This window comes from Vipera berus, assembly GCF_964194415.1.
Source record: "Vipera berus genome assembly, chromosome: Z".
Lineage (NCBI taxonomy): Eukaryota > Metazoa > Chordata > Lepidosauria > Squamata > Viperidae > Vipera > Vipera berus.
In genome coordinates this window covers 50200-75376 of record NC_138205.1, presented here as the reverse complement: position 1 = coordinate 75376, position 25177 = coordinate 50200, and the positions used below count along the sequence as shown (strand labels likewise).

The 25177-nt window shown below is 60.2% G+C and overlaps 4 protein-coding genes across 5 annotated transcripts; 2 read left to right on the top strand and 2 right to left on the bottom strand.

Moving 5' to 3' along the window:
- Positions 1-3206: 3206 nt before the first annotated feature.
- Positions 3207-7692, bottom strand: LOC308678471 (2-acylglycerol O-acyltransferase 2-B-like). The gene is made up of 6 exons (XM_081345681.1): positions 7519-7692; positions 6945-7123; positions 5104-5308; positions 4830-5004; positions 4505-4704; positions 3207-3728 (listed from the first exon to the last, which is right to left on the bottom strand). The coding sequence occupies exons 1-6, from the start codon at positions 7610-7612 to the stop codon at positions 3574-3576; spliced, it is 1008 nt and encodes a 335-aa protein (XP_081201807.1). The 5' UTR covers positions 7613-7692; the 3' UTR covers positions 3207-3573.
- Positions 7693-13116: 5424 nt separating this feature from the next.
- TAF6 (TATA-box binding protein associated factor 6) lies at positions 13117-19002 on the bottom strand. 2 transcript variants are annotated; one of them, XM_081343606.1, is made up of 14 exons: positions 18823-19002; positions 18636-18722; positions 18372-18525; positions 17441-17497; positions 17196-17315; positions 16496-16638; positions 16068-16145; positions 15148-15249; positions 14867-15049; positions 14699-14773; positions 14487-14612; positions 14137-14310; positions 13822-14028; positions 13117-13749 (listed from the first exon to the last, which is right to left on the bottom strand). In XM_081343606.1, the coding sequence occupies exons 1-14, from the start codon at positions 18976-18978 to the stop codon at positions 13369-13371; spliced, it is 2043 nt and encodes a 680-aa protein (XP_081199732.1). In that variant the 5' UTR covers positions 18979-19002; the 3' UTR covers positions 13117-13368. The 2 variants fall into 2 exon arrangements, with proteins under 2 accessions (XP_081199732.1, XP_081199731.1); XM_081343605.1 differs by having other exon boundaries at positions 18853-18993.
- Positions 19003-19076: 74 nt separating this feature from the next.
- LOC308677339 (metallo-beta-lactamase domain-containing protein 1-like) lies at positions 19077-20379 on the top strand. The gene has a single exon (XM_081343607.1). The coding sequence runs from the start codon at positions 19128-19130 to the stop codon at positions 19773-19775; it is 648 nt and encodes a 215-aa protein (XP_081199733.1). The 5' UTR covers positions 19077-19127; the 3' UTR covers positions 19776-20379.
- A 1903-nt stretch (positions 20380-22282) lies between these two features.
- LOC308677466 (transmembrane protein 272-like) lies at positions 22283-25126 on the top strand. The gene is made up of 4 exons (XM_081343904.1): positions 22283-23322; positions 23410-23460; positions 24270-24461; positions 24785-25126. Exons 1-4 carry the CDS (start codon positions 23241-23243, stop codon positions 25006-25008), a joined length of 549 nt encoding a protein of 182 aa, XP_081200030.1. The 5' UTR covers positions 22283-23240; the 3' UTR covers positions 25009-25126.
- The last annotated feature ends 51 nt before the right edge of the window (positions 25127-25177 follow it).

The following is a 25177-nucleotide window of genomic DNA, read 5'->3' as shown; positions in this document are numbered from 1 at the left end:
GACACCTTCATGCCCAGGTTTCCCCCCCCCACCCACCCAAAGTCTAAGCTGGAGATGAGACTCCTCACTTCTCCAATGTGGTGTGAGTTAAAGATTGCCCCCCCCCCCGTTCCCATAGTCCTACCTCCATTTAATTTTTAGCACCTGAGACGGCCAACGGCTTTATGGAGTCCAAGGTGGGAGCGCATGCCGCACATGCTGAAAGGTTCCCTTGCCTTCCTTCGCACCCAAGCCGGCCTGGGTTTTGGGGGGAGGGGGAACCCTGCAGCAGCGGAGGCAGCAGCCCCGGCCTTGAGGCAGGGACAGATCCCAAACCCTCCCTCGGCTGGGCCCCGTCTGCTCTGGGCCAGCCCGTACAAGGGAGACTGCGCCCCCTCCTGGCCAAACGCGGTTGCTCTCTTTGTCCCATCCCATCAGACCCCAATTGACACCCCCCCCTGCAGTCGCCTCTCAATCCAGGGCAGCCCCACAAATGCGACCCAGAGAAAGCCCATCACTGGGGACCTCCACCCCCCACCCCCACCTCCTTCTAAAGAGGCTTTGCCCCCTCCCATGCTCCCTCTTGAAAGGCCCCACAACATAACCCACCCCAGACACATGGATTCAGCCGGCTTCCCCAGACTGGCCAGCCAATCAGATCCCTAGGATTCCGGATCCCAAAGAAATCCATCAGATGTCCCCCTAGGGAGTAGCCGGGAGTTAAAAAAAATTGGATGGCCATAATGGATTGTTGGGGGCAATAAGCTGACTTTGTAATAATGCCACTGGGGGGGGGGAAAGCCCTAATAAGCAGGCATATACATAGAATGAAGGCTATTGCTAAGCACATTGATTTGTACTTTAAATTGTAAGCCGCCCTGAGTCTTCGGAGAAGGGCGGGATATAAATGGGATTAAAATAAAAATAAATAAAAATAATCGGAATCACCACAGCCAGCCAGCCCGCCCGCCCGGGGCTGCTGCAGCTGTCCTGCTCTCCAGAGACAGGTGGGGCTCCCAAAGAGCACCTTGAGCCACTCTTCCACAGAGGCTGTGCTGCACCCGGGATGAGGCACCATAATGCTCTGCCCCAGGACGCCTGGAGAGTGGACTTCCCCCAGGGCGAACGTAATTGCAAAATCTGGCCAGAGGGGGGAGCAGCAGCAGCTGAGCACCCCCCTCCCCGCCCTGGGGGTCACTCAGCCTGGCTGTGGAAATGGCTCCGGCCAGCCGGACGCAGGGCTGGGAATCCCATGGATGTGGTCGCCAAAGGCGCCCCAGATGCCTCTTCTGGACACCCAGCCCTGGCTGCTGCCGAGCGGTGCAGCCCAGGACACCAGCAGCAAGTCAGCTGCAGCTGTCAAGAGGGGAGGGGGGAGGCATCTGGATCAAAGCCTTCTGTCTCCCCTGCACTGCTGCACCCCTCCAAGATTGTCTGAGAGGCAGAGGACAAGAAAAGGGGACCCCACCCCCCCACCCCGCATTGGCCACCTTTCCCAGCAAGTCGGCCAGCCTCGGCCCAGCCCTGCAGTTCTGCCCACCCAGCCCGGTGGCTTCCTCCGTGGCTGCCAAGGTCTTCCCCCCGCTGGGCCACGACAGAGCGCCTGGGGAGCCCCTGCCCCAAGGCCAGGCAGAACCACGGCTCCCCAAAGGCCCATCCACAGCAGATCCCCATAGGGGGCGGTGCCCCACATTCCTCCCGCCACCCCGTTTAGTCTCTGGCACCCCAAGCAAGCTCCATGCTGATGCAGGGACTAACCCGCCCCCCCCTCCCAGCAGCATAGCTCAGGGACTCACTTGAAGCCCCACAAGGCCAAACTCCTGGGCTCTGGGACAACTGGGCTGCCCCTTAAGGGCCTCCGTGCACCCCAACAACCCTCTTCCTTCCTTGCTGGCCAAGCAGACATCCCCTCCCCGATCTCTCCTTGCCTCCCAGAACAACCAGGGTTCTTCCTCCTCCTGAGGCCTGTGGGGAGCAGAGGATGTGTGTGTGTAGCTGCCAAGCCTGCCATCAACCCCCCTCCCTGGGCTCCCACTGGAGATTCTGCCCTCGCCCCAGGTTTTTGGCTTCACGGGTGCTTCCCTGCCCCCAGTCCTGCCAAGGCCCTCAAATGCCCCTTGCAACTCTGCATTGCCCCCCCTCTTCCAATTATTCCCTGCAGTTCTGTGCAGGCTAAGCGTCTCTTTCCCCCCCCAGTTCCTGCCACACAGGTCACCCAACCTCTCTGACCAAGGGGGAGACAGGCCCCCTTGGACAAGAAACGGAGCCAAGCTCTTTCCTGTGCTTGCTCTGAGGAGGGGGCTTCGAGGCTGGTCTCCTCCTATGTCAGGGGATCCTGGAAACAACCGGGGGGGGGCAGGCACAGCAGTTTGAGAGGGCCTTGGCTCAGACACCTTTCTGTGGGGCTGGACTGCTGCCACCAAGCCAGGATCGCAGGACAGGGCATTCCTCATGAAGGCATGGAGACTGCCTGCCAGATGGCAAGCCCCCCCCCCCCCACGATCACTGACCGCTGACTTGCCAGAGATGAAGAGCATGGCTAATTCTGGAAGCTGCTCTTGGGCTGGCTCCTACCTGCTGGAGCCCTTTCACAGGCCCTGGCTGCTCCCCTTTCAATAGCCCCCTCCCCACTTTTCATGGTTTTTCTGGGAAGCTGAGGTGCTCAGTTCGTAAGAGGCAGCCTGGCTGGAAAAGGTAAGCAAGAGAGCTCTGGGACTCATTTGCCCAGGTCCAGGCCACACCTGCTGGCTGCCTCTCTGGCGCTGCCCCGCCCAGCGGGCGCTCCTCCTCCTGCCAGATGCCCAAGATGCCAGCAGCCCAGCAAGTTCTCCTGCACTGGCTGGTGCAGCAGCTCCGGAGCAGCCGATCCCAAACAGGCCCATAGGAGCCCCACTCCTTTCTCTGAGGGGTTTCAGCAGGGTGGCCTCTTCCTACCAGGATGGCTGCAAGCACCAGGGCTAGATGAAAAACCAGCCCCGGCCTCTCCCGTCTGGATCCCTGCCCTTCAACGCCCGCTAGGTCAGCCCCGGCTCAGATGCCCTCATCTATCCCAGACCCGCCCTCTTCCTTCTGGCTCTCACGGCTTTGGCTACCGGTGGCGGTTCTTGCTCTCCGGCAGCCCCGAATGCAGGCGGGAGGAAGGCTGAAGATCTCCCTGGCTCCTGCCCCCCCCAAGCCCCGCCATCCCCGGGCTTCATCTACCCTTCACAGCATTGAGTGCTCCACTTTATTTCTTCCAAAGGAAATGCCACAGTCGAGTGCACGACACACAACACTGTTTGTGCGGCAGCAACCCAGGAGTTCAGCCTCCTCCACGCAAGAGTCCCGAGAACAAGGCTGCTTTTAAGGCGGGCCTTGTGCCTGCCCTCCGTGCTTTGGCATCAGCACCCTTTGATGCCAATTCTGCAGGGTCAAGAGCTCTGCTCCCAGCCATCCTCTGGGCACTACTCCGATGCTGCCTGGCCACGAGGGAAGCTTTAACCCAACAGCTCCAGAGCATCTTTGGTGAAAGCCAGCTCCTCCTGCAGCTGCGCAGTCCTTTCGCCTGGCCCAGGTGTTGCCCCTCCGTGGCCCAGGCTGGCCCTGCGTGGCGGGCTAGGTGAGCGTCAGGTGCTTGTCTTGGGGCAGCCCATACTTGGCCTTGTGCTCCTCAAAGAGCTGAGTCAGCTTCTCCAGGTACGTCTCATGCAGCTCATCAATGGCTTCCCGGGTTGGGTGCGGCATCTTGGGCACCATAATCGGAGCTCCCACTGACGGGGGGGGCAGGCAAGACATGAAAAATTGAATGAGGGGTGGCAGAGACCCAGGAGTGCCAGTTCTTGCAGCCAAGGGGGCTAAGCAGCCCCAATGCTCCTTCCTCCTCCCCCGCTCCTCTCAGTAGCCGTAGCCCCCTCCTCCCTCCGAAGAGGCTTGGGCTGCAGGAGCACCAGCCTCCCATGCACAGGGAAGACCTACTGAGCAGGGCTTCCCCCCATCACTGCGAAGAGCCTCAGCCCAGGCAGGCAAGGCCAGCGTTCAGTCTTGAGGGATCCTGGAGAGTGCCACGTGGCCCAGAATGGGCCTTACACCCCACAGAATTAGCGAGAGGGCACGGAGCAGAGTGTCTGCTGGAAATGGCCAGCCACATCAGCACTGCCACTTCACGTGGTCAAGCGCCTGAGCTGCCTTGTCCCACAGCATTGCAACAGGGAGAGAGAACCAATCTCCAGCCCTCCTCCCCAACCAAAGTCCAAGGCTGCTGCCCTAGTGAGGGGCTGGCCCTGAGCAAATTGCAACACACAGTCCAGCAGCTGGCGGTTGCATCCCCCAAGGGAAGTCAGTTTGTCTGACCTCCAACTGGGAGAAATGCTGGCATATATGGGGCAAAGTGCTAGGAGACAGACGGTTGCCCAAGGCGGGGGCAAACCCACCCCAGAGGGGCTCCTTTCTGTCATGGGCAGCCACGATTGATGGATCCAAACAGTTCCCTGGCAACTGACCAGCCCAGCATCCTCTCGGCGCCAAGAGCCGCAACAGACACACTCACCAACTGTGTAGATGGGTCTCCGGAAGGGCAGCAGGCCAAAGCTGTATTGGAAAACGCCCCGAGCGTGGAAGAGGGGCAGGGCCAGCCCCATGACCTTCTGCAGCCCTTCCTGCAGCCTGCGGATGAGGGAGCCTCGCGGGTTGGACACTTGATTGAAGAGCTCGTTCTCCCCGAAGGAGAAGACTGGCACCAACGCTGCTCTGCAAGGAGGAGGGCCGAGCCTTGGTCAGAGGGAGGACCGTCCTGCTAGTTGGACCCAGTCCTGACCATGCCCAGGTCTCCCACCCCCACCTTGCAGTGTTCCCAGAGGCCCCCTGCCCCTCACCCGTGTCGTAGGGCCATCTTGATGAAGCCTTTGCGGCTGTGGAGCTGAAGGGTCAGAGCCCCCGGGCGAGCGTCCAGTGACTCAGGCGGGCCACCCACGGCGATGACGGCCACCTGCCCGCCCCCTTCATAACCAAGGAGGTAGGAAGTGCTGGCCTTATCTGAAGAGATCAGTCCTAGAACGAAAAACGCAGAGGGGCTCAGAGTGTGATGGTTCTGGCCATCCTCGCTGCCTTGCAGCCCCTTTGCACCCAGATGCCCCCTAAAGAGCTCACCCCCGCTCATGATGTAGTCGCGGAAGAAGGGGACCTTGAACCAGAAGGGCAGCATCAGGAGATGGGGGGTTAGCCCTGGGAAGAGTTGGGAGAACCCCGTGGCTTCGGTGCAGAAGTTCCCAAAGGCGCCAGCTACCAGGATCCCGTGGGGGTGGAAACCAAAGATATAATTGTGGGAGGGGTCCAGCTTTGCCGTCTTCACCAGCTGCCAGCGGGGAAAGAAAGCAGAGCAGAAACAGTCAGTCAAAGATGAGTGCTGAGATTACTGAGGCATTACTGGAATTGAGGCAGTGGCCCCACAGGTGACGGACCCTGCAGCGCTCCACCCCAGGATGACACACACACACCCCCGGGGAGTTGCCGAGGCTGCTTGCATTTTTCCAAGCCAAAAAGGTTGAAAGGAAAGAGATGTCCCCACAGGGAGGCCGCAAAGACTAAGGCCGGGGCCCAACACCCAGGACTGCTTCTCCGCTCTGCCCAGCTTCCCCCTCTGGATGCCATTCAGCCTGGCAGGTGGGCGGAGGTGTGTGACTGGGGAGCATAGCTGAACCAAGCTCTGCCTTTAAGGATGCAGAAAATAAAAGATCTGGAAGCACAACCTTAAGCTCAATAGGCCTGAAAGAGATGAGGGGTGGACCCCAAATACTTTGGGGGGGGCAGCTTCAGCCAAAAGTCATTTTCAAGACTGCCTCGGGGTTCTCTCTCTAGGAGCACTTGGAAGGCAACTGAAGTTCACAAAAGCTTTGGCGGACTTAGTGGGAGACACTACCACCAACAAAAAACGTTCAGAATAAAAACACATCCTGATCTGCCCAAACAGGAGGAAATTTCATGCCAATAAAACATTTGGGGCTAGCACATTCATGATGCAGTTACAGACAGGACGGTCTAGATCTGCGAAAACGGATGCAGAAGAGGAGGATCAAGGAAATTAGTAAATTTGACAATCCAGCAGCACAGCTGCCTGAATTCTCACTGGCTGTTAGTTACATCTTAAGGCTACCAATTTAAAAAATGGCACTATTTATTTTAGAATATTTATAAGCAAAACAATATTTACTACAACATTTATACACAAGTGAAAACTAACAGCCCAAGAAAATGCAAAAGGTCAGAGAACTATGCTCTTCAAGGGTGGCCTAATTATTAAAGCTGCCATCCAAACTGCTTCATGGGATGTGGTGTTTTATTCTACTGCAAATGATTCCCAAATCATGAAATCAGTGGATCACTTCATATCAGATTTTCATGGTCCCTGTTTGCCTATTAAACCAAGACCTTTTAAACTCCCTTCCTGGCTCCGCTCTCTTTGGAGGCTTTTCATCCACTCTCCGGCAGCTACCTGGCAGGGTGTGTGTGTGTGATACATCCTCCTCGCCAGGCACCCCGTCTGGGCCAACCCAGGTCCCCTTCTGTCTCACCCCTCCTTCTCCAGGCCCAGCTAAGCTGTCCAGGGACGGAAGTCTACCCCCCCCCGCCCGCCCGCAAATTGCCTTTTAATGTAAGGTTTATGCCTTTTAATATAAGCTTAGTCTAAAAAGGGGACGCAGAAAGGATGGCATTTGCGGAAGGGGGGCTACGGAGCAACACCAGCTTGACAATGGGGGAGGAGCCGAGGATTAGGTCGTGCGCTTAAAGAAGGGCGACCCGCACCGCGCTTGGGTGGTTCTCCCCAAGGAGTTCCAGCACCGCTTCGAGCCCCGCGTTCTCACGGCCCGCAGCGGTTTGTTGCCAAGGCCGTGTTGGTGGAGCCGGCGCCCCTCGAAGAGAGAAAGTGGGTGTCCCGCCAAGCCCGACCCCCCCCCCGCTAGCACCAGGAGCCTCCTGGTTCCTCTGCTCACCGTGATGGGGAAATAGTCCCGGAAGTATCGCCAGACGGCCCAGCCGCGGACCCAGGCGGAGCGGCGCCCTCCTCGAGACGGCGTCTCCCAGTCCAGGTAGAGCCAGGCCGCGTAGCCGAGCGCCAGCAGCCAGCCGTCCCCGAGCAGCAGCACTAGGTAAAGCCCCAGGCAGCACTGGGCTACGAGAGAGGCAGCGGGTGACCCTCTTCTCCGCCTCGCCAGCCCCCGAGCAGCGGCAGCTGCGGCACTCTGAACATGCTCAGGAGCCCGCCGCTACTGCTACTCCCGCCCGCGGACAGCCCCAGCTGAGAGGAAGTGGCTGTGTCCTGCGGGGCTGGAGCAGTCGGGGTTTGGGAAGACAGACCCGCGCGAAGCAAGGCGAGCCGCCGCCCGCAAGAGCCGAGCCGGGCGCTGCAACTGCCCGCCCGCCCCCGCCTCGGGCTCCCTTCGCGGCCGTCGGCCCGCCGCCCCGCACTGGCCACGACCGCCGGCCAGCGCTGCCTCTCCTGCGACCTCCCCCGCGGCCGGGACACAGCCAAGTTTGTCGCTGCCGCCGGCACCGTCCCGTCCTCACCCAGCGCCAGGAAGGAGAAGACCCACTGGAGGACGGCGGCCGTTTGGAGGCGCCGCCGGAGCGGCAGGCGCAGCGGGGCGAACCGCAGCCACATGGCCAGCGCGACGGGGTCGGGCTCCTACAGGTTGGCCGCCGAGGGCAGCTGCAGCTTATCACGGAGAGACGAGCTCCCCCTCCTCCCCCCCTCCGCGAGGCCCCGCCCCGGCCGCCCGTAAGCTGGCTGGTCTAGGCGAATCGGAGCCGGTCAAACGAGTCGGCGCAGGGTGGGGGAGTGGCCTGGACTGGCCCCAAACCCACCGGGAAGGGCTCCAAGCAAGCCGCTGACCTTCGCCCAGCCCCCCCTCCCGCCGCCCCGCACGCGTGGAGGAGAGATGGGTCTGAGGGCGGCCGCTGCTATTTCTGGCTTCTCCCGCCCCAGGCCTGGCGGGCGGTGGCGTCTTCCTTCCCCGCCTCCGTTTTTGGGGTCTTTGCCGGCAGCCTGGAGGTTTTCTGCTGGGGCTTCTGTTCTCTCCCTCCAGGGAGCCTCCGACTTTTTGCCAGGGAGGCCTGGATCTCACTGCTGTATCTCTTACAGGAGGGTCCCCCAAGACGGCACAGGTGGGAGCAGATACAAAGTTCCCAATCCATGAACACCTATCTTGAGTGTGTGCTCCGTGTCGCTCACCCCTTTCCTTGCACCACTCCAGAGGAGGTCGCAATCCATGCCGAGTGCTGGCCAGGCTTGGTTTGGTCACCAGCAGATTTGATCCACGGGGCTTCCAAGAAAGTCTTTCACTAGCCCAGCCCCCGCTTGGTTCCAGCCTTGCAGAGATTCCCCTGCAGAGGCTTGTGGGGGAGTCCAAGGGCCGTCAGCTCCAGTGCAAGGCCAGGGTCCTTCCTGGCTCGTAGCCAGGATTGGGCTCTCTCTCTCTCTCTCTCTCTCCCTCTCTCCCTCTCTCCCTCTCTCCTAAAGAGCCTTGGTGGAGCAGTGGGCTAATGCCTCCTTAAGTAACACCAGCTGCCTGCAATTAGTGCAGGTTCGCATCCCACCAGGCTCAAGGTTGACTCAGCCTTCCATCCTTCCGAGGTAGGTAAAATGAGGACCCAGATTGTTGGGGGCAATTAAGCTGACTTTGTAATAATGCCGCTTGGGGTGTGTGTGAAAGCCCTAATAAGCAGGCATATACATAGAATGAAGGCTACTGCTAAGCTTGTAAGCCGCCCTGAGTCTTTGGAGAAGGGCGGGATATAAATGGAATTAAAATAAAATAAATAAATAAAATAAATGCCTGCAAGAGGCCTAGTCCTCTGACCTTCCTGGATCTCTCTGCTGACCCCTTGTGGGAAGTGGAAGGGAGACCCTCTTAGAAATCCCCACCCACACATGGGGAGCAGCTCCAAAGACTGGGAATGAATTTGGACCAGAAGCTGCAGCTCCTCCTGTGATGGACTTCGAGTGGCGCTCCCTTGCAGGAACTGGGGCAGCCCATGAGTTCCACACTGGACCACACTGCCTGCTGCCCTGCCCAGGGGCAGCTGCTGTGGGCTGGAGATTTTGCAAGGGGCTCAATGCTGCTCCCCCCCCCTTGCGGCAGCTGATAGTCTGTGGGAAGCAGGCCAGCTGGGCCACGGAGCAATCCTGTGCCTCTCGGAGCCTGAAGCTGAGTGCATCCAGAGGGGGAACTGCACAAGAGGAAGTGGCAGCCAGGCGGGCCCCATACTTGGCAGAGGGAGGGATTCTAAACACTTAGCTGCTCCCTGTCACTCAGGGAGAACACCACTCCTCTGCCGCCCCTCCCATCATGACAGCTGCTCCTGGCTGGAGAGGATCTGCCCCTTTTCAGGGGGATCCCTTGTCCTTGGCCACCTCTTTGAAAAAGAGTGGAAATCATGGTTGCTGGGCAGAATGTTCTCTCCAGGATCAAAGGTCTTGGGAGTAGTTGCTGTGGAACATGAGCCTTGGGGTAGGAAGAGGGGAGCCAGACAGGCAACTTCAGGCAACTTCTGCATTCTGGGCAATGACAGGCTCTTTCTGTATGGCCACACAACGGTCTCTTAAGGCCAGCAAGAAGAGGTTGACTCTCTCCTGCCAGAGGTGTTGCAAGAGTGGCATGAAGATTGCTGTGGCGCTCCTGGAAGCCTCTCCCCAAGGGATCTCACAGCACTTTCCCCAGCCAGGGAGTGGGACCCGTGAGGAGGCCACAGACACTGGAGGGAGGGGCCTCCCTGGCTGCTGCCGCTGCTGCTGCTGCTGCTCTCCGGAGCTTCTCCCTTGCTCCTTCCTGAGCAGACTTGAAGCAGCTGCAGCAGCACCAGCACCAGGGCAGAAAGCAGAAGATGTCTTTCAAGAAAAATCAGCAGAAATTGCTTGCAAAAATGTGTGATTAGCTTTATTAAGAACAAACGGAATCTATATCTATCATCTATCTATCTATCTATCTATCTATCTATCTATCTATCTATCTATCTATCATCTATCTACTGTAGTAGAATACTGCAGAATAGTACAAATTACAATTGTAGAAGGCTGCAGTTTAGAAAAATTATAAAGTGAAATCTAATTTTAAACTAGGACAGCTTTTAAGACCATACTCTGGAAGCTTCATTGTCAAGTTTCTTTTTTTAAAAAAATACTAAACATTTGCATTCTTTTTTGTGACAGGAACGCTTCTGTGTAACCTAGACTTGTAAAAAGCTGGTTCTTCAGGGAGGCAGGCACCCCCAAAGCGGGCATTAGGAGGGTGTGGGGGGTATGTGTGTGTGAGAGAGACCAGAAGACAATTGTTTGGTGGCTGCCATGTGTTTTTCTGAATGTGCTTCCTAATACAGACCCCTGTGCTTTCTCTTCTGCCCAGCATTCTGCAAATAGCCTGAACCATCCATCAGGGGAGGCACCTCTGGAAAAGAGGGGCAGGACACCCTAACCCCACCCTCTAGTCTGCATCACCTGCCTGCTTACTGGGGGGGATGCTTTTTTTTTTGCAGAACGGGAGTTGCACATGGACTGCGCTGTCTTCATGGACATCCTTGCCTGTTCCCACACTCACAGGGCCAAGTGGTCAGAGCTGGTGCAAAAGGGTGGAAGCCAAAGAGTAGGACTGGGGGTCTCTGGCCAGCACCAACACCTGTGCACCGTGCTACTAAAATGCAGGTGGGGTGATGGGTCAGCAGTATCAGAAAATGGCCTGAAGCAGGGGTGGAGGTCCTGGGAAAACAAGAACACAGCTTCTGCTTCTTTACAGGTAGATGCCTGGGGCTGGAGGAAGGGGGGGAGGGCAGAGTGCCAGGAGGGGGGCCTCTGCTTTTCGTGGTGCCATCTTGGCACTGGCTCCCATCAAGGCAGAGGCAGCTTTTGTTAAATCTCGGTGCCAGGAGTAATGTTAATTTACACCACCACTCCGAAACCCCAAATCGTCTGGTGGCAACAGAGGATGCAGGAGCTCAGCAGAAGGTGAAAGAGGGTGGAGATCAGCTCCCCCCAGCGGGGTCCCAGGGATCCCCAACCCCAATTAACCCCCAATAGAGGTTTTTTTCCTTCCTGGCCAGACGTTTTCGTCTCCCGTCCTGTTGCTGCCGAGGTTACGCCTGCTTGCTCCCCTTCCCGGGGGTTCTGGGCTGATGCACCCGGAGTGGTTCTTCGACGGCTACGCCTCCAACCGCTCTGTCGGACGCTACGAAGCGCGGGGCGGTAGCGGGCAGCCAGTAGGGCCTTTCCGGAAGGGAGGGGGTCGTCTGGGGTACTGATTTCAAGAGGCTCCGCCCGCAGGCTCGCCAAACCCGACACGAATCGGGAAAGCGGGGAGGGCCGGGAGCGGGGAGTCGGAGCTCGCCAAGGGCTCCAAATGGATCTTCCTTCCCCGTCTGGAATTCACCAGAGGTCCCCCTCCCGGGGCCCTAGGCGGTAAACGAGGGAGGCGCTGCTGTCGGGAAATTCGGGGTTCCCGAACAGGGTCCCTGTCCGAAGGAAGCCTCATTTCAGGGCTGATACCGCTGACTTGGAAGGCGTGAGCCGAGGGGTGTGGGTGTGCCACGAAGAAGTGGCCCCGCCTGGGATCTTAATCCAGTGATTCGAATCTTCATTTGATTCAGTGATTCGATCAATGATAAGCCCGGATCCCTTGTGCCCGGGAGGTGCAGCAGCTCCTTCCGTTGCGGCGGGGCGAGGCGGTCCGGCGGGTGGGCCGGCTTTCTTGCCTCCCCTCGCCCTGTGAGCTCACGCGGGCTCACAATGCCTCCCCGTCCCCCGTGGCGCTCCAGCCCGCCGGAGAGCGGGCACCGGCAGCTATGTCCTGGCAGCAAAGCCTCTGTCGAGAGGTCGGCGACGTGGTGGCCCGGCTCTTGGGCGGCGCGGTCCTGCTCTGCGTGGTCAGCAACGCCGTCTTTCTGGTGAGGAAGGGGCGCGGGCGGGCGGGCAGCGAGGCTCGCCTTACTGCCTTGGCCTGCCGGAGAGAGGCGCCCCTCTTGGAACGGGGAGGGCCTCTCCGCCTCAGCGGAAAGAACCGGGGAGCGCGCGTGCTGCCAGGCCCCGACGTGCCGCTCTTTCTCTCCCCAGTTCTACCTGCCCTCCAGGCGCAGTCGGCGCTCGGACGGCCGGAGCCAGGCGCAAAGGAGCGAGAGTCGTCAGCCCGCAGACTGCCGAGGTTCGGGAGCCGGGACTTTGTAAGGGGGTAGCCGTGAGGCTCGAGGGACGGCGGGGAGAAAAGCGGGAGGCGGGAGCCGCAGCCTTGCCGGCGGAGAGAAAAGCGCCGACCGCCAGGAAGGGCGGATTGACGCGCGCCTCCTGGCCCCTCTCCCTCCCCAGAAGGCGGTTCGGCCGCCCAGCACGCCTCACCCGCGGAGCAGCGCAGCGAGGCCCCCTCGACAGACCGCAGGCGACCGACGGCGGGACAGAGAAGCGGCAGCGGCCCCAGCAGCTGGTTAGGCACCGCCTGGGCGGAGCAGAGGCGGCCGATGGTCTTCTTCGTCCCCGAACGGCTTCCCAGTCGCACTTCCCAGACAGCGGGCAGCCTCTGGCCTCCCGACCCCGATAAACCGGCCCAAGCGACCGCTGACACCCGCCCGTTGCACAAGCCGAGACTCCGGGAGATGGGGTCGCTTCCAAGGCAGAGGGCGCTTACTGCCGGGCCGCCCGGAGGGCAGTAAAGACACCACCTGCAAAGGCCAAGCAGGCCGCGTGTCTTTCTGGGGTCCGCTGTGGGGGGCGGGACCCGTGGCTGGACTCCCTCTGCTCACCCGGTGCAATCTGCACCAAGGCCGCTTCCCAGTTCTACCACACCCCTTTCCAGGGCTTACCTTCCCCCAGAGCCAACGCCCAGGGCGGATGGGTGGGGAGCTTGGGCTCTGCCTGCCCCCCAAGATTGGCCCTTCAGGAGCGGCAGCAGCAGGATCCTCAGCTGGAGTGGGGAGACAGCTCCCCTTGGCAGACCCAGCCCCTCCAGCAGGCCTGAAGCTCCCCAGGCTCTTCCAAACTTGCATTGACGTCCTGCATCCCACACCAGTGCAGCCCCCTACCAGGGAGCAAAGGCCTTAGCAGCACATTGGGCTCAGCTTCTAGAACCCTCTCCCGCCACTCAGGTTATGCCCCCTGCTAGTCCCCGAACAAGACCCCCACCCCCATGCTGTTGAACAGGCATGTTTATTAAGTACTGGAAAGTATTTACAGCAAACATATTTTGTCAAAGGCAGTGGAAGGAGCACCCTTGCTACTCATGCAATGGGGAACCACCATCACCCCCTTTCTCTCCATAGGTGGGCAGGACGAAAGGTCAGTCCTCGGTTCAGGGCAAGCTTGGCCCATAGCGGCGCTCTCCCATAGCATTGAAAGCTGAGGCGTGGGACTGTAGCCCACCCACAGATGGCAGGTTGTGAATTCTAGCGGGAGGGCTGTGGGGACTCGGGCACCAAGCCCTGCCCCCCATTGGTGGCTTTGGTGAGGAAGGCGGTGGCACCGGTGGTGGTGCTGGCACCACCTGGCAACTGGGGGCTGCTGCTGCGTTCCTGCTTGAGGGCTCCGCTGGCGAGTCCCAGGCTGGGCGGAGCAGAGGACGAGGGGGAGAGCTGGGAGGCCCCCCCTTTGCCCTCTGTGGCAGGCGGCAGAGAAACCACAATGTACTTCTGGACGCTGCCTGAGATGGGGGGACTGGGGGCTGCCTGCGCACCAGAAACCAACTTCACAAGGGGTTGCGTGCTGGGCACTGTGCTGGTGACGGGCGAAGTGGAGGTGCTGGCTTGGCCACCGCTGAGTGTGATCACCTGTGAGAGCAAGAGGAGGTCAGAAAAGAGCCCGCCTGCCCGCCTGCCCCCCCACCCCCTCCCACAACGTACCTGCTGGGAAGTGGAGGTGCCAGAGGCAGAAGACATGACAATGAATTTGGTGGGCGGAGGCGAGGGCTGCGTTGGGGTGGCCGGCCGGGTTGAGACGAGGGTCTGCACAGGGAGGGTGATAGAGCCGGGCACCTTGATGATGCTGGGTGCCCGTGTGGCGCTGCTGCCTCCTTGGGCTGCCTGGGAGAGGGTCAGCGTTGGACGGGGCTGTGCAGGAGAGGAGAGGAGAGGAGAGGAGAGGAGAGGAGCAGACGGTTAGCCCTGCCTCCTGCCACGTTTGGGAAAGCCAGGGGAGACGAGTGACAGTTGATCTACCTGGGTGATGGTCAGCGTGGTGCGGTTCACCTGCTGAGCCTGCACGGCTGCCTGGGCCCGTGCCTTTACCACGTTGGTGCAGAGGAGGGGCCCCAAGGCGCCATACTCGGCTCGATAGGCCTCCTGGTTGTCTGGTGGGGGGCGCAGCTTGGCTAGGACGGGAGCACAGTGCTTCTGTGGGGTGGGGGTGAGAAGGGAAAAGATAGGTAGCCAAACTCCCAAGGAAAGACACACACACCCCCAGCACACACGGCTGGACCCTTTTCTCCAGAGGGAAAGCAGGCCCCCTCCGGACGAGACAATTCAGCCTCTTCATAGGCACTGCTCGGGGGAGGGGTCCCTTCCCTTACCAGCAGGAGACTCTGAACATGGTCGGCCCCGATCTTGTCAATATTGCTGACCACAGGACCCTCCAAGACGCTGCGGACACGCTCCCCCTCCACCTGCAGCCGCGGCAGGATGAGCGTCTTGATCACCTGGAGAGAAGATCGGAAGCAGTCTGGGCCCCCGGCCAAGCTGGCCCAAGCAGGCCCCTCCTGGCTCCACCCGGGCGTCCACTCACATCAGGCCCCAGCTCCGCCAGGCCAGCGATGGACCCATACCGCGTAGTCCAGGGCGTCTTCTCGTCCACCCAGCTCTGGTGAGCAAAGGAAGGGAAAGAGGCGTGAGGAGGAGCAGGAGCAGCAGAAGGCGGGGCTGCAAAATGCCCTGGGCCTCCCCGGGCCCTGACCTTGGTGAAGGTTTTGGTGATGCGCGACTGGATGTTGTTGGTGGTGGTGCTGAAGTTCTTGCAGATCTGGGCGATGAGGCGAGCGGCAAAGTCTCTCAGGGCCCAGTGGTTGTCCACGTCTGGCCTGAGGCAGAGCTGGCGGCTGACGATGCAGGTCATGACTGCCGGGATGATCTCGTGCAGCTGCAGCAACGGACAGGACCGCGGAGGCCCCTCAGCGCCAGTCCCCTCCCTCCCTCCCCTCCCCCTGCCCCAGTGCTAGGGAAGCCTCTGCCGCTCACGTATTTCTCCAAATACAGGGTTGGATTGTCCATCAGGGCCTTGACCATTCGCATGAGGTAGATCAGAAGGGCCAGGTTGTTCTGCACCACGTTGACCCGCACCTGGAGGGACAGGAAGGTGACTGTGAGATGAGTCTCCTGGCAGATGCTGCTCCGTGTCCACTTTCCCCCAGCGAAGGCCTCTCATCCGGTGGAGGAGCTGAGGAGCTGGCCAGGCTGAGTCCAGGGCAGTTCCAAGGTGCCATTACTTCTTACGTGGTCTAAACTGCCTGGATGCTGGGCCGGATGGAAGATTGTGAGGAATTCTGAATATGGTCAGGCCCGACTATGAATACAAACTGACCCATCTTTGCTGCGGGGGCTTCCCAACTAAAAGGCCCCCCGCATCTGAGCTGAGCAATTTATAACCAAGCTACATCTCGGAGCCAGAACACTGGCCCATCGGGTGCACAGTGTCCCAGGCTGCACCCTTCCCAACTGCAGAAACCCATCGCTCTCCAAGGCTCGGGGCCACCCTGTGAAGGAGGAGGGAAAAGAGCTTTTTCTGCCTTTGCCAAGAGTCAACCAGGAGGTCAAGGACTTTGCTCCAGGGCTGGCTTCCGAGCATCTTCAAGCAGGCACTTGGCAACCTTGGGATCCCCGAGGATCCGAAGGGTTGACTTATTCCCAAGAGCTTAATAGCAGGCAGAACTATTTCCTCCTCCCGAAGTCACTCAAGTATGCTGGCTCAGTGCAACTCTTCCAGCCCCCTAGATATAGGAACAGCCCCCCCCCCACCTTAAAGAGCTGAGGACACGGAAGGCCGCAGATGGAAAGGCAGAGGCTGGCAGGCTACCTCATCCTTCAACCAACCCCCCGTGGTTTGGAGCGACAGCAAGGATCTGGCGAAGGGACCGGGAGTCCCCACCCTTTCCCCTTACCCCTTCAGAAATGAATGTGCTGAATCGGGGCAACATCTGGTACAGGCCGGGGTCTGTGGCAATGCTTTGAAGGGCTTCCTGGGGAGAGAAAAGTTGGGGGTGGGGGGGTAAGAGCAGAACTGGGGTATTATGCAGACTACCAGATGGAAAAGGGCAGTTTCCCCACCACCACACACACAGAGCTTTGGCAAGAAGCCTGGCCAGTTCCAGGGGAGATGATGTTCGAACACCACTTTTCAGGCAGGCGAGGGAGATTCCGCCCATTCTTGTCAAAGGTCAAGGGACAGGAACCTGGACTTGGCCGAGGCAGGCGCTGTCCAAGCCTGGCCTGGAGACGGCTCCCAGGCCACCTCGCCCTTTTCTCCAGCGTGTGGCTAGCCAAGGGGGAGGGAGCGTTGTCGGCAGAGGGAGTGCTCCTGGATGCTCACCGCACGCTTTGCTTCACAAGACCCCACACAGGCTTCGGTGATCTCCTTGTAGTACAGCTGTTGCTCCACGGAGAGCTCGTGGATGCTGCGTGGCTTCAACTTCAGAGGGGCTCCTTCCAGAAGGGGCCCCTTCTTCTCTTTGCCTGTGCAGATGAAGAGAAGGTAAAGGCAAAGACTGGGCCCTGGGCGTGCATTATCTTCGCCTCCCCTCCCTACTCCGAGGGAACTTCCAGGGACCACTGAGAGGACACACAGCCTTAGCCCACGAAGCCACGGGAAGCAAATGGTGCGTGGCTCGGAGTCCAAGACCAACAGGTGCAACTCGGTGCCCGATGCCACTGTGATAGTCAGGGGTTCCTCCAGGGAGGGCAGAGGGGGGAGAGGGCTGCTGCTGACCTGTGGGAGATGCCCGCTTGCTCCCATCGCTATGAAACGCTTCCTGACCAGCAGCTGCCCACCACTCCTCCATGGAGCACCCCCGGCATAGAGGTTTGGGTGCCTGGCAAAGCCACATTCTTAACCAATAGTTTGCAAGCTCTGGCTGGAATGGTCAAGGGTGACCACTGGTACTTTCCTGAAGGCCCAGGGAGCAAAAGAGTGCCTCACTCTGGGATGGCAAACCTCCTGCATGGGTGCCAAGCAAGGGGGCTTAATCTTTGCCCCTTAATCTCCATCCCGCCCCAACTGGACTCAGACTGACCTTTGCTATCAGCTGGGCTGGCACTCTGTCCTTTGCCCTTAAGAGCACCTTCCTCCTCCTGGCCCGGCTTGGCTCCCTTCAAAGGCTCGGTGGCCTCGGCTTTCTGCTGCTCCTTGGGGGCTGCAAAGGGAAGAGACGGACTGGGGTCGAGGCTCAGCAGCAACAGCTTCCAAACCAATTCTCTTGCTTGAGGCAGGAAGCCGCCTGCCCTGCTTGGCCTTTCCACCCCGGGGTTTGTCACTCACCCGGAGGTGGATTTTCTGGGATTGCCGGTTGAACTCCCTCAATGCTCAGCCAGTGTGCTGTTAGAAAAAGGGGAGAAGCTTCAAAGAGAGGGAGATAACTGGTGTGCAAAACCCTGGCAGTGTGACAGAGTCAGATTGGAAGAGAGGTCAGGAGGGACAAAAGTTAACAGCTTATAAACATAAAGCAGCACAAACTCCAGGATATTTCAATGCCTTCCGGTCTGCCTGCTTCTGCGTCAGCAGCTGCTCTGCTCAATGGCATAAATACAGCTGGATGCTGCGTGTGCCACCTGCCCTCTTGCTGTGGCCAAATGAAAGGGGGGGGGAGGAACCTCCAAGATGACAAGAGGGTGGGAAGAGGCAAGAGAAGCCCCGCATGCTCTGACTATGTCTATTGGGGCACCCTCCCCAAATACTTCCATATAGGTGCAAGAGATTGCACAGACCGTGTGGGTGTGTCTGCCAGGGCATTTCCTTAAACAGGGATCTTTCCACACTGGGGAGCCTGCGGGCTTGATGGCTGTGGCCCCTTTCCAGCTGGTTCCTTCCAAAGCCACTACGGAACACCACCACCCCCCTCCCGGGGAAAGAGAATACACAGCACACGAGCAGCTTCGCTCCTGGGGAGGGATGCTGTGCTCCGTCCCCTGGCAGGAGGTCACCCATCTTGAGAGCCAGACCTCTGTATCCCCACGTGTGCCTTTCAGGGGGAGGTGAGAAGCAAAGGAAACCGTCTAATCAGGACCGGAGAACTCAGGACTTTCAGATCTGGGGGGTAAACCTCTGCCGCAAAGAGCTCCCTTTGTTGCATGGGGGGGGCTGCCCCGATTGGCCCATACTCCGGCAAAGGCCTTTGGCGGCTGGAGGGGGGGGGGGCTGGGGTCGTGCCCCGAGGAGGAGAGCCGCGGGAGACCCACAAGCGCCCCCTCACCCTTGAGGCAAACGTCGAGCGGGACGCGGGGCAGGGGCGTGTTGATGATGTCGCTCAGGTCCATCTCCTTCTCCTCGTAGAAGTAGAGCTCGCGGCCTCCCCCGCTGGCGTAGCGGAAGGGGATGAACTCCTGCGCGTGGAGCCCGTAGAGCGGCTGGAGGAGGAAGAGGAGGGGAGGGGGGAGGGGGAGGTGAGGGGGGAGGGGCGGAACGGCCGAGCCCACCCCCCCACTCCCCGCGCCCAGCCCACCCCCTCCCCAGGCACCTCCACGTTCTTCAGCTTCAGGGCCAGGTCGACGTCGCCCATGGTCAGCAGCTGCCGCTTGCCCAGCCGCATGAACTTCAGCGCCTCCTGCGGAGGGAGAGGGAGAGGGGGAGGGAGAGGGGGAGGGTGGGCGCCGCGGGGGGGGGAGGAGGAGGAGGACCCCCCCTCTCCCCCCTCCCCCGCCTACCTGCGCGATCTCCTTGATGCGGTAGCTGACCTCGTCCGCCAGCAGCTGGCACGTCTCCTCGGGCACTTGCCCGATGCCCACCGACTCGGCCATCACCTTCATGGACTCGGTGGGCAGCTGCGCGCTGCCCACCTTCGGCTTCTTCTCCTCCGCCATCGGGCCCGGGCCGGGCGCGGCGCCCGCCTGACGTCACCACCCGCCGGGCTCGGCCGGCGCATGCGCGGTCCGGCGGGGCGGGGCTCCGCTCCGCCTCTGCCCGCCCGGCGGTTCTTCGGCGAAGGCGCCCCCCCCTCCCCCCTCCATCCATGGCCCGTCGGAGGGCGGCCCCGCTGACCCTGCCCGGCTGCCCGTACTCGGTGTCGGTGGTGCAGGAGGGCTACTGCCGGGCGCAGGCGGACGGCTCCACGCTGGCGGACGGGACGGTGTCGCTGGTGCTGGGCCCGCGGCTGACCCTGGTGGACACGGGCGGGCCCTGGGCTCGGGAGCGGCTGCTGGCCGGCCTGGCGGAGCGGGGGGTGTCCCCGGGCGACGTCCGCCACGTGGTGTGCACGCACGGCCACTCGGACCACGCCGGCAACCTCAACCTCTTCCCGCGGGCCGAGCTGATCGTGGGCACGGACGTCTGCCAGCCGGGGGGCCGCTACCTGCCCACGGGGCTGCGCCGGGGAGCCCCCTACCCGATCCACGCGGGGCACCTGGAGGTGCTGCCCACTCCGGGCCACACGGGGAGCGACGTCAGCCTGCTGGTGCTGGGCACCGCCCTGGGCAGCGTGGTGGTGGCCGGAGACCTTTTCGAGCACCGGGACGACGAGGAGGAGTGGGCGGCCCTGAGCGAAGACCCCGCCCGGCAGGCCGAGAGCCGGGCCCGCGTCCTGGCCATCGCCGACGTCGTCGTGCCGGGCCACGGAGCCCCGTTCCAGGTGTTGAGGGAAGGAGCCGGCGGTGCGAGCTGATGGCGGCCTTCAATAAAGGGTTGAATCAGGGCGAGTGGTGGATCGTTCCTGGCTAAAGGGCTGCCCCCCTCCCTGCCCGACCGGGGGGGGGGCGGGGCGGGCGCGTTTATTGATCCCCAAAGCAGCGGGGTTGGGGGGGCAGCTGGGCTTGGAGACTTCTATCAGGACAGCTCCTCCCTTGGTTGCTGAGCGAAGGGCACCGTTCCTTTCCTGGGCCTTTTTCAGGCTCATTCCCTAGCAGGGACCAGCGACCAATAAGGCTCAGTGGAGGGGAAATAAAAATCTCTGAGTCAGAACGGTTTCCTTGAAACGATGGTCCAGTCCAAAATGACCAGCTAAGAAGAGTTGCAGCTTTGGGGCAGGCTCTGGGTTGGAGGTTTGCCTCCAGGGAAGTCGGGGATCCCTTTGCAGACGGTTGCGTCCAGGTTAGCTAAGAGCGCAAAAGGATTTAAGGATAGGAGTGGCGTGAAGGGACCGATCAGGAGAAATGGATTAGCCGCCTTGGCTCATCTGTGGAGAGACCCTTTTCTGCCCTGGTGGTCTGGGTGGGTCAGACCATCCTCCCACTAGTGTAAAAAAGGAGAGCAAACCCCACTCCCTACTGGCGCTGATGGTGCTACCTACTTTGGTAATGAAACCACTGCAAGAAAACTGCCAAGCTCAGAGCGTCCTAAGGAGCCAAGCTCAGTGCCAGCCTCCAGTATCCGCTTCGTCCCGCTGGGATCTTCTGCTGAGGCAGAGAGAGTAAAGGAAAAAGGAAAACACACACACACACACACACACACACACACACACCTGATCTTTCCAGAGCAGCTATGTTTCTCAGGGAGGCCTGCCTAGAGGGGGAAGGAGGACTGGAGGATGGGCTACTGACCTCCATCCGGACCCCTTGCCTAGTGGGCTTGTCTGCAATGGAAGGCATCTGGACAACAGAGGTCACACCTGTCTCAATTTCGGCTTCTAAGTAAAAATGATCCTGGAATCCATTTGCTGAGAAAGGTATAGTTTAGCATAAGTCAAATGAATTGCAGCAGTGTAAAGCCAGGAGTGAGAGTTTGCACCAGATTTTTGCCCGTTAAGTTCCCTCCGTCAGTCCTTATCTCTCATTTTCCAATCACATTTAAACAAGATGCTTTGGAAACAGTCGCTCTACATCTCCTCCTCCTCTTCCTCCCAGGGAAAGCACCTTGAAGACTCTGGACTGGAGAAGTTTCACTCTCCCCCAGGCCCTCCCCCCTCCCATCCAGCTCCCCCCCCCTCCACGGTTCATAGCAGGCTGGCAGGGAGGTGGCAGTTCTGACAACAGAGCTTAAAGCTCCCCTTGGTTTCCTGGTAGGTGAACCTGATGACAGTGCTTTTGAGCATGTCCAGAAGGCTGTTGCAGGAAGGATGGGCACAGAGCCAAAATGAACCCCTACCAGGCCTTGGAGGACAGCACCGGACAGAAGGTGCAAGTGAATCCCTGGCGATCGTCCTGCAGCTGCTGGGGCCAAATCGGTGGCTGGCTCACTGTGCTGTGCAGCCCAGCAGAAAACGGGTTAGTTCATCGGTGACCTTAACCCAAGTGCCCATTAAATCTCCTTGGGCTGCACGCACCTGGGAGGGGAGGGCTGTTGAGTGGGGGAGGGGCAACTAATCATTCCTGCTGTTTCACAGTATTCTGCCCATCTGGTCTTCCGGGCACCCCCTTCCTCCCCTCCCAGGAACCAGAAGCATGCAGAAAAGCTGCTTTGCACTCAGCTGGCAACTGTTTGGTCTATTGCTAAACTGAGCTTGAGGTTTGAGTGTAGTCCACTAGCCGGGTGACTTGTGTGCCTCATGTAACCTCAGCTTGAGTTACGTGCCACACAAACGTGAAGGGTCCTGGCTGGGGAAAGATCCGGCAAGTGGGAGGGGGTCATCTCCTCAGCAACTCCGGCCTTGGTGCAGTCAAGCAGGGTGGGGCCGGAGGGGCAGCTACAGCAGGAGGAAGTGAGGAGTCAGCTGCTCTTTGCGGGCTGGAAAGGAAGAGTGAGTTGGCGTCAGAACAGCTGCTCATCCATTCCTGTCCTCTCCCTGCTGAGGGAGCCCTGTGTTCTCTTGCCTCCCAGCGAAGGCTCCCATTTGGGCTGTGCTCCTGCTCCCTGGACTGAGGTCTGCGTTGGTTTGGGAAATGGGGAGGGGCAGGGAGAGCCTCGGGTCCAGCACACCCACCCCCTAATCTCCCCTCCCCCTTTACCTCTTACCCTGGCTGAGCAACAGAGGGGACATCCCTGCCTTGGCCTGGCCTCTGGGATTGGCCAGGCACGTTGCTCAGCTGGGGCAGCCAAAGCGGTGATGCCTCTGGGATGGGAGAGGCTGAAGGCATCCCTGTGCAGAGGCCTCTCCTAGCCCCACTGTTACCCCAATGTTTTTGCTGGGGGGGCAGCTTCAGTCACATCAGCTTGGGCCAATTGCAGTGGGAGACCTGGCTCTGGTAACAAAGGAACCCAAACAGTGGGAAAAGTTAAATGCAAAGTTTATGAGATAAAACATCAACTGATAATTAAACGCCTGGGAAAGGAAGTTGTACATCTATCGATACTAGGGGGGGGGGCAAAGTAACACCCCTCCCCCAGAGGACACATTTTATGGCCTGGCAGGGGTGCTGCAAAGGGCCTGCCCCCTGGGCCTCCAGCAACTCCAGAGGGCTGTGCTGGGTCAGGCCAGAGCCAGCAGGCGGGGTCCTCAGGCCAGTCAGTGCCTCCTGCTCCTGCAGATGCCCTGGTCCTGATCTTGGGGACCAAGCAGTACGAGGGTCTGCTGCCACTGGCAGACCACTGGGGTTTTGTGGTGCTCGCCCATCTCGCTCCTGCTTGGCGCTGGGGCAAGCTCAACCAGGCCCTCAGGCTGAGCCCAGTCAGCAACTGAGCATGTTGTCCAGGGCGGGCCCAGTGGGAGGATTACCCCAACCCATAGCTGGCTTCTGTGTCCTTTTCATTTGAGGGAAGCGCCCTGTGAGGCTTAGGAGGGTGAAGGACAATCTGATTAATTTCCTGCCTGTCCACTGAGAGCTACAGATCAAGCAACTCCCCTGCCCACCCCCACCCCCCCACAGGACGGTGCAGAGCTGTCCAAAGCACCTCCCTGTCCCCGGCTCAGTTTCCTACTTTCCAAGCATTATTCTGTTTTGCTTTGGTTGTTTCATCCTGCTTGGTCGTTTGAGAGCCTGGCCTGCAGCCCTCCCGTCAGCTGAGAGGCAAGTGAGGGAAGAGAGGGCCCGGGCCCTCCCACCCAAGCAATTCCTTGCTTTACACAGACACACAAACTAGAGCCTAAAGGAGGGAGGAGCCCAACTTTGCACACCCTCCCACCTCCAATGTAATTGCTGAGGGTGGGCCACACCTGGGTCAGGAGGCCAGAGACAGAGGCTACTTAAGATGTGGGGCAGGCGGGGAAGGGCAGTCGGCACCTTCAGTTCTCCCCTTGGCTTCAGCAGCAGCCGCCATGGCCGAGGAATCCCAGCCCGAGAGGCCTCTCCTAAGGGCCACTGAAGAGCCTCCCTCCTCCATGCACTCCGTCCTGATTGGTAGGCTGCTCTTGCTCCCCACACCTTGGCTTTGCTGGTACTCCCCCATCTCTAGAGTGGCCTAATCTCTCCCTCTTCCTCCTCCAGTCCTAGGAAAAGTTCTCTTGGCTGCGTTGCCTCTGGCAGGAATCGCCATCGGTGAGCGGAATCCTCACCCTGTCCCTGCCTCCCCACAGCCCCTTCGGCTCGTCTGTCGCCCCTGCTCTGGTGGTGCCCAGTCCTTTGCTGGGCCCGCCCTGAAGTCGTCAGCTCCTGCAGGGGCTCCTTGAAGAGCAGAGCTCTGGATAGCCTGCTGTGTACGCTCTGCGAAGCTATCAGTCCTACTTTGCTGAGGAAACTGTAGCGGCCCAAGCCCTGCCTTACAAAGCACTGCCGGCATTGTGCCTGGGTGCGCTGGGTGAAGCAGGCCTGCAGGGTGTGGTGCTCAAAAGGGCCAGCGGGCTGCCCTTCCCAAGACACCAGTGCCAGGCAAGGCCCTGAGGAGCCCACTTGGCCACCTGCCTCGGCCGCAGGCCCCTCGTTCCCTCCCTCCCAGGCTCGTCGCTCCTGGCTGGGGGCTCTGGAACTGAGGCAGCTTTGCAGGCCATCCTTGCTGTTGGGCTGTGGGGCTGGGCTGAATGGGGCAATGGAGACTGGGCTGGGCTTTTTCTCCCGAGCCTTCCTTCCACCTATACCTGCAGTTTGCACATCTCCCTGGGTTGGGGTGCAGATACCAATTAGAGCCATGGCCAGTTTGAGAGTCTCTAATTGGGAGGTGACCCAGGCTGCCAAGCTGACTCCCAAATTTGAAGAAGGGGTCTTCATCTTCAGCTTAACCCATGTGGGCTCCTCTTGACACAGGGAAGTACTCGGGGCCGGGGGCCAGCGAGAGGGATCCGCATTCTGGGCACCTCGTTGAAAGAAGGTCCAAGAATCTAAGGTGCTAATCTTTGCTCCTCCATCCCCAGGAGCAGTCTATCTCGGCCAATGTCCCCGGCAGCCTCTCCTTCCCATTTACTTGATCATCCTGAGTGCCGTCACACTCCTGCTCCTGTTCCTCAGCTGTATTCCCTGCGGGGACGGCACCAACCGACCAAGCAAGCTACTCAACTGTTTGCAGGGAACGGGCTTCCTCTTCCTCTGTGCCTGGTTCATCGCAGGTAGGGGGGGGCTACTGATGGGGAGGGGCCAGCCGGGAGCACAGAGCTGCCTGGCCTCTGCAGCCTTTAACTGGCCGAGCCGCCTGGCTGTGACGGTCCTCGTGGTGGTTTGCTGGGCTGAAGGCTGTTAATTGAGCTCCAGCCGGCTTTGAGGTGGCTTCTGGGGCTGACGGGAGGAAGAGGCTCCCCTGCCCGCGGCAACAGCGCCTTAGGAACAGCTGTTTCTGAGCCCAGACTAAGCAGGAGTTTAGAGGAGCTGGATGTGGGGCATCAGGGTAGCCCGTAGCCCTTCCTGGTCACTTTCCTCGCTTTCCCCGCAACAGGCAACGTGTGGGTCTATTCCATCTACCCCCCCGACTACGAGGACTTTGGCCAGCCTGGCTTCTGCCAGCAGACTCTCTTCCTCTTCGCCTTCGGGGTCACCACCGCCATCCACGCGGCCTTGGCCGTCGCCCTGCTGCTGGCTCTGAGCATCCTCGTCGGCATCCTCGTCCTGAACGCCGTGGTCTCCGGCCGCAGGCGCGGCGGCTGCAGCGGGGGGCTCTAGCAGCCCTGCGGCGCCCGTTTCCTTAGCGGAGCTCTTTGCTAATAAACCTGGATGTTGCTAAGCCGCCTCCTTTCTCTGGCCCGCGTCCGCGCCAAAGGCCGCTCGGTGGGGCGGGGGCTTGGGGAGAGGCCGAACTCCTCCGGGTGGCCGGAAGCGCTCTGGCCGACGG

Bases quoted from the DNA above. Each gene is read 5' to 3' on its own strand.
- TAF6 (XM_081343606.1), bottom strand. From the start codon at position 18,978: ATGGCGGAGGAGAAGAAGCCGAAGGTGGGCAGCGCGCAGCTGCCCACC. The intron at 17,316-17,440 runs GTGAGTGACAAA...TTCCCTTTGCAG, and splicing joins CCCAGAAAATCCACCTCCGG to CCCCCAAGGAGCAGCAGAAA. The intron at 15,050-15,147 runs GTGAGCGGCAGA...CCGTTGCTGCAG, and splicing joins CCCTGTATTTGGAGAAATAC to CTGCACGAGATCATCCCGGC.
- LOC308677339 (XM_081343607.1), top strand. From the start codon at position 19,128: ATGGCCCGTCGGAGGGCGGCCCCGCTGACCCTGCCCGGCTGCCCGTAC.
- LOC308677466 (XM_081343904.1), top strand. From the start codon at position 23,241: ATGGCCGAGGAATCCCAGCCCGAGAGGCCTCTCCTAAGGGCCACTGAA. The intron at 23,461-24,269 runs GTGAGCGGAATC...CTCCATCCCCAG, and splicing joins TCTGGCAGGAATCGCCATCG to GAGCAGTCTATCTCGGCCAA. The intron at 24,462-24,784 runs GTAGGGGGGGGC...TCCCCGCAACAG, and splicing joins CTGTGCCTGGTTCATCGCAG to GCAACGTGTGGGTCTATTCC.
- LOC308678471 (XM_081345681.1), bottom strand. From the start codon at position 7,612: ATGTGGCTGCGGTTCGCCCCGCTGCGCCTGCCGCTCCGGCGGCGCCTC. The intron at 5,005-5,103 runs GTGAGCTCTTTA...TTTTCGTTCTAG, and splicing joins CGACTACATCATGAGCGGGG to GACTGATCTCTTCAGATAAG. The intron at 3,729-4,504 runs GTGAGTGTGTCT...CCCCCCCGTCAG, and splicing joins GAGACCCATCTACACAGTTG to TGGGAGCTCCGATTATGGTG.